General features: G+C 42.0%; 1 protein-coding gene across 5 annotated transcripts in view; it reads left to right on the top strand.

The window, feature by feature from the left end:
- Positions 1-8,999, top strand: part of hspa12a (heat shock protein 12A) — a 52,133-nt gene extending 43,134 nt beyond the window's left edge. For all 5 annotated transcript variants that reach the window (XM_053632088.1, XM_053632089.1, XM_053632085.1 and 2 more), the window contains 4 exons: positions 3,504-3,608; positions 4,376-4,634; positions 5,608-5,711; positions 8,362-8,999. In XM_053632088.1, coding sequence (XP_053488063.1) covers positions 3,504-3,608; positions 4,376-4,634; positions 5,608-5,711; positions 8,362-8,999 — 1,106 coding nt within the window. The remainder of the gene's footprint in view (positions 1-3,503; positions 3,609-4,375; positions 4,635-5,607; positions 5,712-8,361) is intronic.
- Positions 9,000-13,870: the final 4,871 nt, after the last annotated feature.

Below are 13,870 nucleotides of genomic sequence, written 5' to 3'. Positions count from 1 at the left end.
GCATATTCATCCATACAGCGATTTTATCACCAGTAGGTGTTCCTGCTACTGGTTGCCGTTTGCCGTTAAAATGAAACATTCTTGAGGGCGAGCGTTTGTATATAAATTTCACCAGTGTATATATGCACCACATCCTACGAGATGAAGGAGAAAGCAGTGTGTGCTATTTGCCACTGTGCCCATCTATCTGCAGCAAAAGCGGAAGTAATCCAGACTCGCAGGCAGCATGGCGGATCACGGCTCATGTGCGCTCTACTGTCTTCACTCCCATTGGTAATGATAATGATAATGAGTTTTTATTAGTCACATATACAATACATTATAGCACAGTGAAATTCTTTTCTTCGCATACCCAGCATGTTAAGAAGTTGGGGTCAGACCACGGGGTCAGATCGCAGGGTCAGCCATGATACGGCACCCCTGGAGCAGAGAGGGTTAAGGGCTTTGCTCAAGGGCCCAACAGTGACAGCCTGGCAGCGCTGGGGCTTGAACCCCCGACCTTCTGATCAGTAAACCAGAGCCTTAACCTCTATTGGCCCTTAGCCCCCATTGGTAGTCACTGCACCAAGTTGCTCCAAATTTGCATAAAGTTAAACTTTTCTCAACTTTGTCGCGTGGCTGGACACGCCCACATCTAGTCGCCAGCCGTCGCTCATGTCGACGCAAGTCACCAGCTCTCGTTGAAAATGAAGCCAGTGTGGAGTGGAGCCAAACCATGGTGGCAAAATAAATACACTTACATCTACAGTATTAGCGGGTGTCATTTCAGGCGAAGTGATTTGAAGTCTCTATCAAAAACACACATTCATCATAGTTCAGTAGGCCAGCAATTAAGAATAACATCAAGCTGAACCCTGTAAGTGGAAAAAAGAAAACACACCAGTCAAGGGTTTTAATTAGATTAAATATATGCCTGGTGAAGAGGAAGGTTATTTAGTCTTCATTTGAAAATGAAATTTATTTCCCCTACAGCATAACAGAGCGGTAGGACTTTTGTCACCTGTCTGTAAATGGAGGGACGGGTATATTGGTGGATGGATGGATGGATAGTTAAATAGATAAATGGAAGATAGATACAAAAAATAGGAAGATGGACTGGTAGATACAGTGGGGGAATTAAGTATTGTATGTGTCAACATTTTTTTTTTTTAAGTAAATATATTTCCAATGAGGCTATTCACATGAAATTTTCACCAGACTTTGGTATTAACTCATGAAATCTGCAAATATAAAGAATTTACAACATTAAAGTCCATAAGTAAAGTTATGTTTAATAAAGTGGAATGACACCCCGGGGGGCAGTATTGAAGACGCTAAGAAAAAACAGTTCTCCGAGGCAAGATGAGGCAAGGAACCAGCTGAAATCTGTAAGTAATTTATACCCCCTATCTGTGCAAATGAATATCAGCTGGGTTAGTAAATTGATGGTCTTTAAAAAAGCTTTTCATTACCAAAGTGTCACACAAGAAACATCTCATGATGGGTAAAAGCAAAGAGCTCTCCCAAGACCTTCGCAACCCTATTGTTACGAAACATATTGATGGAATCGGTTACAGACGTATTTCAAAACTTCTGAATCCTCCAGTAAACACCATTGGGGCTATTATCCACAAGCGGAAGCAATATCACTCCGTCATCAACTGGCCACGGACAGGAGCTCAACGCAATATTTCTGACCAGAGAGTCGAAGAATAGTCAGAAGAGTAGCCCAAGAGCCAAGGACCACTCAGAAAGAGCTCCAGAAACACTTGGAGGCAGCAGGTGCCATCGTCACAGAGAAAACAATAGGCAATGCACTCTAGTGCTCACGCTCACACTGCAAGACTCCATTACTAAAGAAAAGGCATGTCAAAGCTCGTATAAAGTTTGCTACAACTCCTTTGGACAAGCCTGTGAAATACTGGGAGAGTGTAGTCTGGTCAGACGAGAGCAAAATTTAACTTTTTGTCTGTCATACTACACACCATGTTTGGAGAAGAAATCCTAACATCACCCTAAAAACACTACACCAGCAGTGAAGTTTGGAGGTGGAAGCATCATGGTGTGGGGCTGTTTTTCATCACATGGTACTGGCAGACTTCATATAATTGAAGGAACGATGAATGGAGCCCTTTACCGGGAGATTCTTCAGAAGAATCTGCTGCCATCCACCAGGATGATGAAGATGAGACGTAGGTGGACCTACCAGCAGGACAACGATCCAAAGCATACAGCAAAGGAAACTCTCAATTGGTTTCAGAGGAAAAAAATCAAGGCGTTAGAATGGCCCAGTCAATCACCTGACTCGAACCCAATTGAACAAGATTTAAAGACAATATGTTTAGAAGAACGGGCCAAAATCACACCTGAATACCGCGGCCCATTAATTTCTTCACACAGGAAGCGTCTTGAAACCGTCATTACAAACAAAGGCTTCTCCACTAAGTATTAAATATATTTTAATTAGTGTGTTCAATACTTTTTACCTGTGTCATTCCTCTTTATTACGCACAACTTTATTTATGGACTTTAATGTGTGGATTTCTTTATATGTGTGGATTTCTTGAGTTAATAATATAAAAGTCTGTTGAAAATTGCATGTGAACAGCCTCATTGGAAATATATTTACTAAAAAAAAAAAATGTTGACACGTTCAAGACTTATTTCCCCCACTGTAGGTTGATGGATGGATGGAGGGATAGCTACACAGATAGTCAGGTGCCTCATCCACCAATAAATGATTACTTATTTCTCTGTGGACTAGAAAAATGAAGGAGGGCCATCTTTCTTAACGGCCCAAAACGTGCAGCTCCGAGATTGAGAACTGCTGAAGTACGACATTTAACCCCTTTAGTCCTATTTTTGAGCAATTTCACATTCTTTATTTTTAGGTTTCTGACATTTAAGTTCCAAGGTTAGAAATACAATATTAATTTTAGGACATCCTGGGCTAGCTGAACATCTTCAGTTGATGGCATGTCCTAAGAGAATTTGGACATTATCTTCTTCACCACTAAACACCAAAATTATCTGGTGAAATGAGGACATTTTTAGCATGGTTTCAGCAGTGTGAGATTTTTTAGAAATAAAAAGAGTAGGGTTTGCATGATGTAAAGCTTTAATGGGAGATTGTGTGGTGTAGTACAGTGAGGGAAATAATGTGTGTAAAATGTTTTATATGAATTTTATCCCGTAACCTATATACTGTAGTACAGTGATCATGGGAGTAGGTTCAGCAAAAATAAGATCACTGCAGTGATGCTTTATGTTATCATTGTTAAATATATCTAGAGTGCTTTGAAGCCCATTCTGGACTTTTATGACTTTATGCAGACTATATCCCTCTGTTTGCATCTGAGGGGGTTTCAGTGCCTAATTAAATGAGTCCAAAATCTATTGCTCGCTACATTATCACTGCTATTTCTCTTAAAAAAAAAAAAAAATCTCTGTTGTGGCTCGACCTGTAGTCAATCACAGTTGTGTGTATATCATGACCTCTCATGACCTCTATTTCCTGTTCCCAGGTGACAGATATGTGGTGGTGGATTGTGGAGGAGGGACGGTGGACCTCACGGTGCATCAGATCCGGATGCCTGAAGGTCACCTGAAGGAGCTCTACAAGGCCTCGGGTGAGTCATGTTTATTTAGTAAGTGCATTCAAAATTATGACTATAGAACGCTGCATAAGTAGGTTGAATTAATTATTAAAGATAAAACCATAATGAACGTTAAAAAAAAAAAAGAGATCAAATTCAACACAAATACAACAAAGGGAATGGTACTGTTGGAGGACACAAATCAGTCTGTACAGGAGTTTTTTTGTTTTTGTTTTTTTTAGATTGTTGCTGCCAAAAATGCTTGATTTTGCTGCGGCTATTTTCAAAATTTGTTGAGTGTTTTTAAAAAGTCAATTTGAAAATTACTTGAATTGGCGAAATTGCAAGTGCACAAAATTATTTTACACGCAGTGATGTTTGTTGGGAAATGAGACCTTTTAGCTGTACTCATGTTCGACGCATATGAATCGAATAGGCTGAATGACGTCACGCGGCGCATTGTGATGACGTCACATGACTCACCTTGACCCAAATCTTTGGAAAATCTGTGAAAAATTGCAAGCCCCAATTATGTAATGATGTAAAATAATTTGTTCTATATAATAACCTGTGTGACAAAGATTTTACCAAGGGTGCCAATAATTCTGGGGCTGACTACATTTCTGGGATTGGCATTTTGCAGCATCACTTCAACTGTCTCTCCTTAATTTCTGCTATGAAAGACGCATTGCCCTCACTGACCTGTGCCTGTAAGATGATTAGTATTGATCTCTCTCTCACTGTCTTGCACTCTCTCTCTCTCTCTCTCTCTCTCTCTCTCTCTCTCTCTCTCTCTGCAGGGGGTCCATATGGTTCGATCGGCGTCGACTATGAATTTGAGATGCTGCTCTGCAAGATCTTTGGTCAGGACTTTATCGATCAGTTTAAGATAAAGAGACCGGCTGCGTGGGTGGACCTGATGATAGCGTTCGAGTCCCGCAAGAGAGCTGCGGCCCCCGACCGCTCCAACCCACTCAACATCAACCTGCCCTTCTCCTTCATCGACTACTACAAGAAGTTCCGCGGCCACAGTGTGGAGCACGCGCTGCGCAAGAGCAAGTGAGTGGGCGGAGTCACAGGGTCAGGTCTCTTCGGCACTGTTCAGATTTGTTTATTTATTTATTTATTTATTTTTGGGCAGCCACGCATCTAGTCATCAGTGTAGGTTATAGATGGTAGAGATACGGATAGATGAACAGATATCTCAAGCTGGTCGTTTGATTGCAATAATCGTTCAATAGTGCATTAAGGAAAACTGCTGTTAAAACCAAATAAAACTTATCACGATAATGGGATTAAATGAGGAATTAAGTTCTTGTTTCCTGCCTCAGTGGTCTGACTCAGATAAAGTGTCCACTCCAAGCAACACTTCCAAAATTGCTTAATTACAGACGATTTGCACAAATTGTGTGAACACAGCTGTGCTCTCTGGCTGACTCGTGGTCTGTGTGGCAAACGCGTTATCGTTATAGACCGTCAGCTGTGTCATGGCCTACTGTGTCTAAAGCAGCTCTACTCCGCCGTTCCAAATCCATCACGGTATTGCCCAGTTAATTGTTTTATTTGAAGCCGTTCGGGTTTGTGCCCTTTGGTTTTAAACCGTTTACGAAGGAGGTTTAGGCTAATGGCTTTGGGTAGAAGAATAATGAAAGCTTCAAATGTCACCTAAAGGAGCAGTAAATGGAAAAAGGACCGGACGGTAGAAATCAGCACGTCCAGAATGATGAGACTATACGGTTTGTGATGTACTAAAAAACAACAACCTGACAATTAGCGTGCTGATTGTGTTATGTTGCCCCAAGGAGGGGTACATGCCGACAGATCAGTATCTTGACTCTCTTAATGCGGTTGTCTGAGTGGGGAAGCTTATTTCTCTGGATTGTCTACACGCCCTCTCTACTATTAGATATTTGAGTGTTTGCATTAACAATATTTTGTTTCTGTTTACTGGTGCCGAAGAAACTAAGCACAATAACGATTATTAACGTTAACGATGATATAAGTAAGTCTTTTTCTCTGTGATTGTGTGTAGTGTGGACTTTGTAAAGTGGTCATCTCAGGGCATGTTGAGGATGAGCCCGGATGCCATGAACGCTCTGTTCAAGCCCACCATCGACCACATCATCCGGCACCTCAGTAAGTGTCTGTCTATAGACTCCCATCTCTTTCTTGTACCGAGTAAACAGAATCGGATGGTTAGCACTCTCCTCTATAACCTTCTGTAACCATAGCAAAAGTTATGCGTTTTTAAAACAAAAACGCACTAGTGTAAACGGGGCCTTTTTGCCTACAGTACGCATAGATCCACTACTAAGGGAAAGATCATAAAGCCTGATTTTATGCCATAAAAAGACTATTTAATGCAGTATGTAATTAGTTTTGTTTTTTTTTTTTTTAGAAGCTAGAAAATGTATAGTGAGAGAACTGGCTTGATGCCCGAGTAACAATTTATCAAACTGATTCAGGTTTAAACATTCCCTTTCTGTGGGACACATGGGCTTCTATACGTTTTGATTTCAGAAGCTGATTCTGTATTGTAAATACAGTTGCACTGTGTGCATGATTTTAATTTATTCTCCAGTCCCTCCAGGATTTCCTGATTTTGCGGTTGCAGAGATTAAAGCAAAATCAAGCGATATTAGGAGGAGATTGCAATCGTTTAACATTCCCGCAGATTTCGGCCAAGGCGCGTCGTGCGACGTCATCACGACGCGCATCCAGTCAAAGCCCTCTTTGATTCACGTGCGTCGAAAATGCGTACAGCTAAAAGGTCTCGTTTGAGTAAGTGTGTAGGAATTCTCGGTGCAGGTCAGGAATTTGTGTTCCTCTAACCTGTGGTGTAACCCAGGGCTCGATTTTGGGCCCGCTGCTGTTTTCGTTGTATTTGCTCCCTTTAGGTTTGATTTTTCAGAAGCACGACGTTTCTTATCGTTTTTATGGGGCTGATACATGGGTGTACCTCCCTTTGAAACATGGGCGAAATTTTGACATGTCCTCTTTGTTGAACTGTCTTGCAGAGGTAAAGATGCTGGCTGGCAGCCAATTTTCTAACATTGAATGACTCTAAAATTAAAATGGTAGTTTTCTATTACACGGATAAATAACCACCTGGGTCCTTTATCTGTGAATTCTCATGCTCATGTAAAAAAAAATTTGGGAGCGATTTTTGATAACGGCCTTCAATTCGATAAACAAATCAATTCAGGGGTGAAGAGTGGTTTTTATCATCTCAGATCCATTGGGAAATTGAAAGCGTTTTTATCAGTAAAGGACTTGGAGACAGTAATTCATGCTTTTATTTCCTCTAGGCTGGATTATTGTAACTCGCTGTACCTTGGTGTGGCTCGGTCCTCTTTATCCCGGCTTCAATTGGTACAAAACACTGCTGTCAGGTTTCTTACAGGAACTAGAGAGAATATTTTTCGCCTGTTTCTGGCTTCACGTCGCTGGCTGCCGGTCGAATATCGTGTTCGGTTTAAGGTTTTATTCTGTGTGTATAAGGGGTTAAATGGCCAGGCTCCACAATACATAACAGATCATCTTCTCCACCAGAACTGTTTTAGGCCCTTAAGGTCTTCATATAGGTTGATGCTGACCGTGCCAAGGTCTCGTTTGATTGATTCACCACTGCCTTAGTACAATATTCAACATGGATTTAACTCTCGCAGTACTTTTATATGTTTAATAAAGTGTCGAGACTTGTAACGTTGAAGCGTTTTTCAGTTATTCAGTTAACTAAAATACCTTCATCGGCACATAAGGATTCTGGAAAATTCCCTATTTTCTAATTCTCTGAGGAGCATATTTATGACTTGCCATATCCTCCAACATGCTGACCCACTTGTACAGTGAGATTAAATTAAATTGGAGCAAATTTCTCCACTTTCAGGAGCAGGAATGCTTCTGTTGAGAATAAACCAAGGTGGAAAAAAAATATTCAAATTTAAATTCACTGTTTCCAACCACGCAGAGAAGATGAATGCGCCGCTCTGTGCTGAGTGTGATGCATGCGGTCCCAGTTCAGTAAGTCGGTCAGGATGTGGGTCACTCTGCTTCTCAGTGGGCCGCTCAGCGATGGCCGTAGTGTGCTCCGAAATAAAACATAACGAGCCAGTGCTGCATTTTTTACAACTTGTGATCCGGTAGTATACATATGCCAAGTCTGTTTATTTTTAATCTTCTCTCAGAAAGGACATAAGCAAAGCTAGAAGTGAAGAAAAGAAAGATTTGTTCGTTTTACCGGTTATTAAATGTACACAGGGTTCAATCAAGGTGCTTGAATTTGGCTTTTTGAAATTGAAGTACTGGAAAACCTTGAAAATAGACTTTTTTTTTTTTTTAAAGAGTGGCTTAGTGGTTATCACGTTTACCTCAAACCTCCAGGGTTGGAGGTTCGAATCCTGCAGCCGCCCTGTGTGTGCGGAGCTTGCCTGGCCTCCTCGTGCTTCAGGGGTTTCCTCCCCAGTCCAAAGACGTGCTGTAGGCTGATTGGCTCTAGGCTCTTAATTGTCCGTAGTGTGTGAATGTGTGTGTGTGATAGTGCCCTGCCGTGGGTTGGCACCCTGTCCAGGTCGCCCGCCTCATGCCCTGAGTCCCCCGGGATAGACTCCAGGCTCCCTGCGACCCTGTGTAGGATATTTGGTACAGAAGATGGATGGATGGATGGACATCTCTTGTGTAGTCCTTGAAAACAAAAAAAATAGTGTTTGAAACTCCTGGAATTTCATTATGAAGAATCCGTCCAAACCCTGTGTGCAGTAAATGTATGTTTTTGTCTTCCCCACAGAGGAACTGTTTGAGAGGCCTGAGGTGACAGACATCAAGTTCCTGTTCTTGGTGGGGGGTTTCGCAGAGTCGCCGCTCCTGCAGAAGGCGGTGCAGGACATGTTGCAGGGGCAGAGCCGTGTCATCATCCCCCACGATGTGGGTCTGACCATCCTGAAGGGAGCCGTGCTGTTCGGTCTGGACCCGGGCGTGATCAAGGTACGCCGCTCGCCACTCACTTACGGCGTGGGTGTGCTCAACCGCTTCGTGGAAGGGAAGCACCCACCTGAGAAGCTGCTGGTGCGTGATGGCACCCGCTGGTGCACTGATGTCTTCGATACGTTCATATCAGCCGACCAATCAGTGGCTCTGGGTGAAACGGTGAAGCGCAGCTACACACCAGCCAAGCCTTCGCAGCAGGTCATCGTCATCCACGTGTACTGCTCAGAGCGGGAGCGCGTAGGCTTCATCTCCGATGCCGGCGTGCGAAAGTGTGGCACCCTGCGCCTCGACGTCAGCGGCACAGAGAGTCCGGCAGCGGGGGTACGCCGTGAGATCCAGACGCTCATGCAGTTCGGCGACACCGAGATCCGAGCAATGGCCATCGACGTCGCCACCAACCGCACGGTCAAGGCCAGCATCGACTTCCTCGGCCAATGAGAGAGAGAGAGAGAGAGAGAGAGAGAGAGAGAGAGAGAGTGGAGGAGAGAAAATGAAGGAAATTGCACCAACCCTTTGGCTGGAGATCTACTTTCCTACAGAGTTTAGTTCCAGTACAGTGCGAATAGAGCCGATTCAGCTAATCATATCCTCCCGAGAGTACTGAGAAGTCGGAGATTATTCTATTATATTACAGTTGGAAAGTGGATCTCCAGGAAGGGGATTGGCTGCTAGACAATTACAACAAATTTAACAGCAGTAACTTAAAGGAAAACTCCAGCATCGTTTCAACCTCATCTCTATACAGACTACATCTGTAGTGTATGCATAATTAACATAGCAAAGAAGTGCAACATCTTTTCTGTTTTTTTTTTTTTGTGTGTGTTCGTTTGTTTTTTTCTCTCTATACAATACAATGCAATTTCCCATCCCTGGTCCTGGAGAACCCCATGTGCTGCACATTTTAGTGTTTTCCCTGCGCTAACACACCCACTTCAACTCAGGAAGGGCTGTTAATTAGCTGACGAGTTGAATCACATTTGTTAGAGCAGGGAAAGCACTAAAATGTGCAGGACAGGGGGATCTCCAGAACCTGTGCTCTACAGGGAATCCTGTTTACTCCAAAAATAAATAAATAAATCACTTATAATAGAACTGTGTCGGGGCAGCTGTTAAGGGAGTCGATAAATATTTATGCGAAACGTATTTCACGAAAAAAAACACTCGGAAGAATTTGAGGTTCTGTTTTTTTACCAAATTAATACGAGTAGCTCAGTGATCACGTCAGGTTCTTGATGGTTTCGCGGTCTCCATGTGCCTTCAGGACTCCTGACGCCAGTGTTGTTGAGGCCATTTCGCTCTGGACGTGTTTCTGAAGAATTCTTAACACGCGCTTAAAAAAAAAAAAAAAAATGTTCCTTACGCAACAGATACGTTTCCACACACGTTTAACGTCGCTTAACGTTTAGCGTGTAACGTCACTGTCCGAGGTTGTACTTGCGGTATACAGTTGTGTATTTGAAACATTTATTGCGAAGTTAACATCTGCCCTGTTATAAGCAGGTCGCGAGTGAACAGGTTTTCCGTTCTTCTATCGGTGTAAACAAATGTCAAAAATGTGTTAATCACGCAAGCATGACGTGTACAGTAAGTAGAGGTTCGGTCGGAAACATGCAGGAGTGTTCCTTTAACAGCTGTAGTGTGCTTATGTATTATTTGAAACTGGAGGAACTAGAGCCCACTGTTAGTGTGGGCTGTTTGCTGATTTTACCGTGTGTTCACTTCATGACCTCCCAAACCCGTGCCGCTCTTTTTGTTATTCTTACCAAAATGACCAACAATCTAGTCAAGGGTTTAAAAAAAAAAAAAAAAAAGAAAAGAAAAGAAAGAAAAACTTCATGTAAATGCGTAGCTGGTTCACATCGCTCTTGCTTTTTTCTTTCACCCCATCAGTTCTTAAACGCTGACGTAAGTAAGCATTGAGATTTGATTGGCTGTGACTGCCATGTATGTGCTTCCAAACAGAGTGAGAAGGAAATTTCATTCTGACGTTTTCTTCGCTTTTTAGGCTTCGAGGGAAAGAGCAGAGGAGCCAGGCTTTGATGAGTTCAGCTGGATATTAAGAAAAGGCTCGTTTTCAGACAGAGTTACAAAAGGTTCATCCTGCTGCGTCCGGCTATTTAAAGAGTATTTATCCAGGCAAAATATCTTCTCCTATCAAGTAAAGATTTGATCCTTTTCGTGAAATCCTCATAGGGCTGTATTCAGAGGTGTGACTCAAGTTGAAAAATCCCCTCAGTATTTATGCAGGGAAAGTATTAAGAGAATTGAATTTCTGAGATGATCGATACCTGTCTGCAGCTCACACCTTTGTGGTTGCCAGAGATTGTCAATAGTGTCAACACTACACTTTTTTTATATCGAGCGCTTGTATTGGTTCAGACTAATACAGTGTTGTACAACCCCAATTCCCGAAAATGTCGGGACGCTGTGTAAAATGTAAATAAAAACAGAATGCAATGATTTGCAAATCTCCTAAACCCGTATGTTATTCACCAACCCATAGTAACACTTCATCCTTTTCCAGCCTTTTGTTGCCACCCCCCCCCCCCCCCCCCACCAACTTTTTTGAGACGTGTTGCGGCCATGGAATTCAAAATGACCTTATGTTTTGTTTTTTTCCTTAAAACGGTACATTTCCTCAGTTTAAACATCTGATATGTTTTCTTTGTTCTATTGTGAATAATGTACGGGTTTAGGAGATTTGCAAATTACTGCATTCTGTTTTTATTGACATTTTACACAGTGTCCCAACTTTTTTTTTTTTTTGGGAATTGGGGTTGTGTAAATAAGTATCTAACAGTATATGAATATATAATTTTTTGTGTGTGTGTATTTACAGCCCAAAACATGGTTGAAATTAGACGACGGTACTTAGACAATTAGACGCTTGGTGGTTAACACGTTTGCCTCGCACCTCCGGGGTTGGGGGTTCGAATCCTGGCTCCGCCCTGTGTGCACGGAGTTTGCATGTTGTCTCCATGCATGTGTTGTAAGCCGATTGGCATTTCCAAATCGTCCGTAGTGTGTGAATGGGTCCGAGTGTGCCCTGCGATGGGTTAGCACCCCGTCCAGAGTGCCCCGAGTTCCCTGGGATAACCTCCAGACTGCATTGTGACCCTGCGTAGGAAAAGTGGTAAAGAAAATGGATGGATGAGTCAAAACATGCAAGGAAAACAGACCTAAATTTAAAGTTCAGGATTTTCCATAAGTGAGCCACGCCTCTGTTTAAGCAAAATTCAACCCACGTCCAAGCAGCGGTTAAATCTGGAGTTACGTCTGAGGTGTGACGATTAACTACACGATTAACTCTGAATACAGCCCAAAATCCTTGAAGGTATTTTTCTTCTAATTTAAGGTGTATTTAATTATTTTACCTCATAATTCCAGGATGGACCACAGTCACAGCGCAGCTACGCACACAAATCCTATAGGGCAGAGAGAAAGAAAACGTGATGTGAGCATTTTAACCAGCTGTCTCTCTGAGCCACATCTCCGTCTTAACCCTATTTATGCTTTTATTTAAGGAAAGGAAATCATTGAGTCATTACTGAAAGTAAAGTGTGCCGTTCTGAGCGTGAGGAATGTAAGCCTGGACCTGAGAGTTTATAGGAGTTAAAGGGATGTTTAGGACTCCAAAATCCAGTTTTTCAGCTACAAATCTACAGTATTTTTCGCTCAAAATCCTAGTTTCTACGTTCATGTCGAATTTTTTCAGCTCGGCAAATGGCTGACGTTACTCCAGCAAAATGTCGAGGTCTATCCATTCAAACCTCAGCTGTTAGTAGCAGAGCTCTGAGCTCATCCTTCATCATGGTCGCTAAAATACGGCAAAACCCCGACATGATCCAAGCTAGTGAAACCTCAATATAGTTTTTTTATTATTATTTATTTATTTTTTCCCTTCTTCTTCTTTTTTTTTATTTTTTTTTTTTTTTTAAGTTTGCTCATTGGTGCTCAGAGATTGTGTCTGTTTGGTGCAGCTCTTAATAAAGACTAACACTTTATTTTTTAGTTTTATTTTATTTTCACTAACCTCGTACTCGGTCTTACCACGTTATAGGTCAGTAAGTTGCGCTAAGGGGGAGGGAAGGGAAAATTGGGATCCACAAATCCTGGAATGTGAATTTATTTCTTCAGCAGGCGGTGTAGGAGACGCTGCTCGCCACATGTAGAGAGAGTGGAGTTTAAACATAGCCATCGCAATGTGCTTGTTGCCTTTAGCATTCTCGCTAGTCACAGGAGAGAAAGACACTGACCTTGATTTCGTTTGTTCGATTTTGTTTTTGTATTCTTGATATTATTTCGAATCAGTGGACGTGTGAAAACCCGCTGTTTATTTGTGTAAATACCATATTTAAAGATATTGTACAGATTTTTTAGAGTTACGTTAGTGCTGTTTTAGCAGCTTGCTGAGCAGAGCGTGTGTGCTTCGAGTCTTCACTCTCACCAGCCTTTGCATTTTATATACACACACACACATGCGCACACACACACACACACACACACACACACAGCAACACTTTCACATAGCAGATTTACTTAAGTGAATCTGCTTGTCTGTAGAAAACCACAAGAAAATAAGACTTGAATCCTTCATTGCTATAGAGATCATTATAAATATATAAAAAATATATGAATTTGGGTCAGGAGAGTTAGAGGGGCCTTGATCTAGATGTGTATGAGGTCAGTAGCTTTATCTTATTAGCACTATCATACTGTGCGTCGATCCTGACGAGGAACAGAGGTACCGCTGTTTTTAGTCAGACCCCAATTTGATTACGAATTGGTGTAAAACATCTGCGCCGGCCAAATAAACCGATTAAACATGAGCAATAAGGCATTGTAATGTTTATGCCATGCGCCGTCTGTGCTACGCTGCCGACGCTTGCTCACGTCTGAGCAAAAGCTATGGCTATGAATGTACAATAAAAATAATGTCAACAAGCGTTTTAAATGACATCGATTCATACAACTGAACGAGATCACGTGTTAATCTGCTGTTGAAATTTGTGTATTGCGGTGTTTCAAAAAAAAAAAACCCCAAAGGTCAGCCAGCATGAGAGGCCTTTTCTTCCACACATGAATTCATTTCATATTAAAAGTTATTAGGCACTAATATTTCATTCTTAAAGAGCTGATAAACCAAGCTGCTTTACGCTACTGTGGCCCTGTGTATTCGCAGTACTGAAAAAGAGAGAGGGAGTGACCACTGTCTCTTCATCAGCGCTTATAAAAGCCAGTATATTGCTCAATATAGTACCTGTACTAATAGCATTATTAAAGTATTACAATTTAACCTCGATTCATCT

This window comes from Ictalurus furcatus, chromosome 9, assembly GCF_023375685.1.
Source record: "Ictalurus furcatus strain D&B chromosome 9, Billie_1.0, whole genome shotgun sequence".
In the NCBI taxonomy this organism is placed as follows: domain Eukaryota; kingdom Metazoa; phylum Chordata; class Actinopteri; order Siluriformes; family Ictaluridae; genus Ictalurus; species Ictalurus furcatus.
This window is presented reverse-complemented; position numbering and strand designations above follow the sequence as displayed.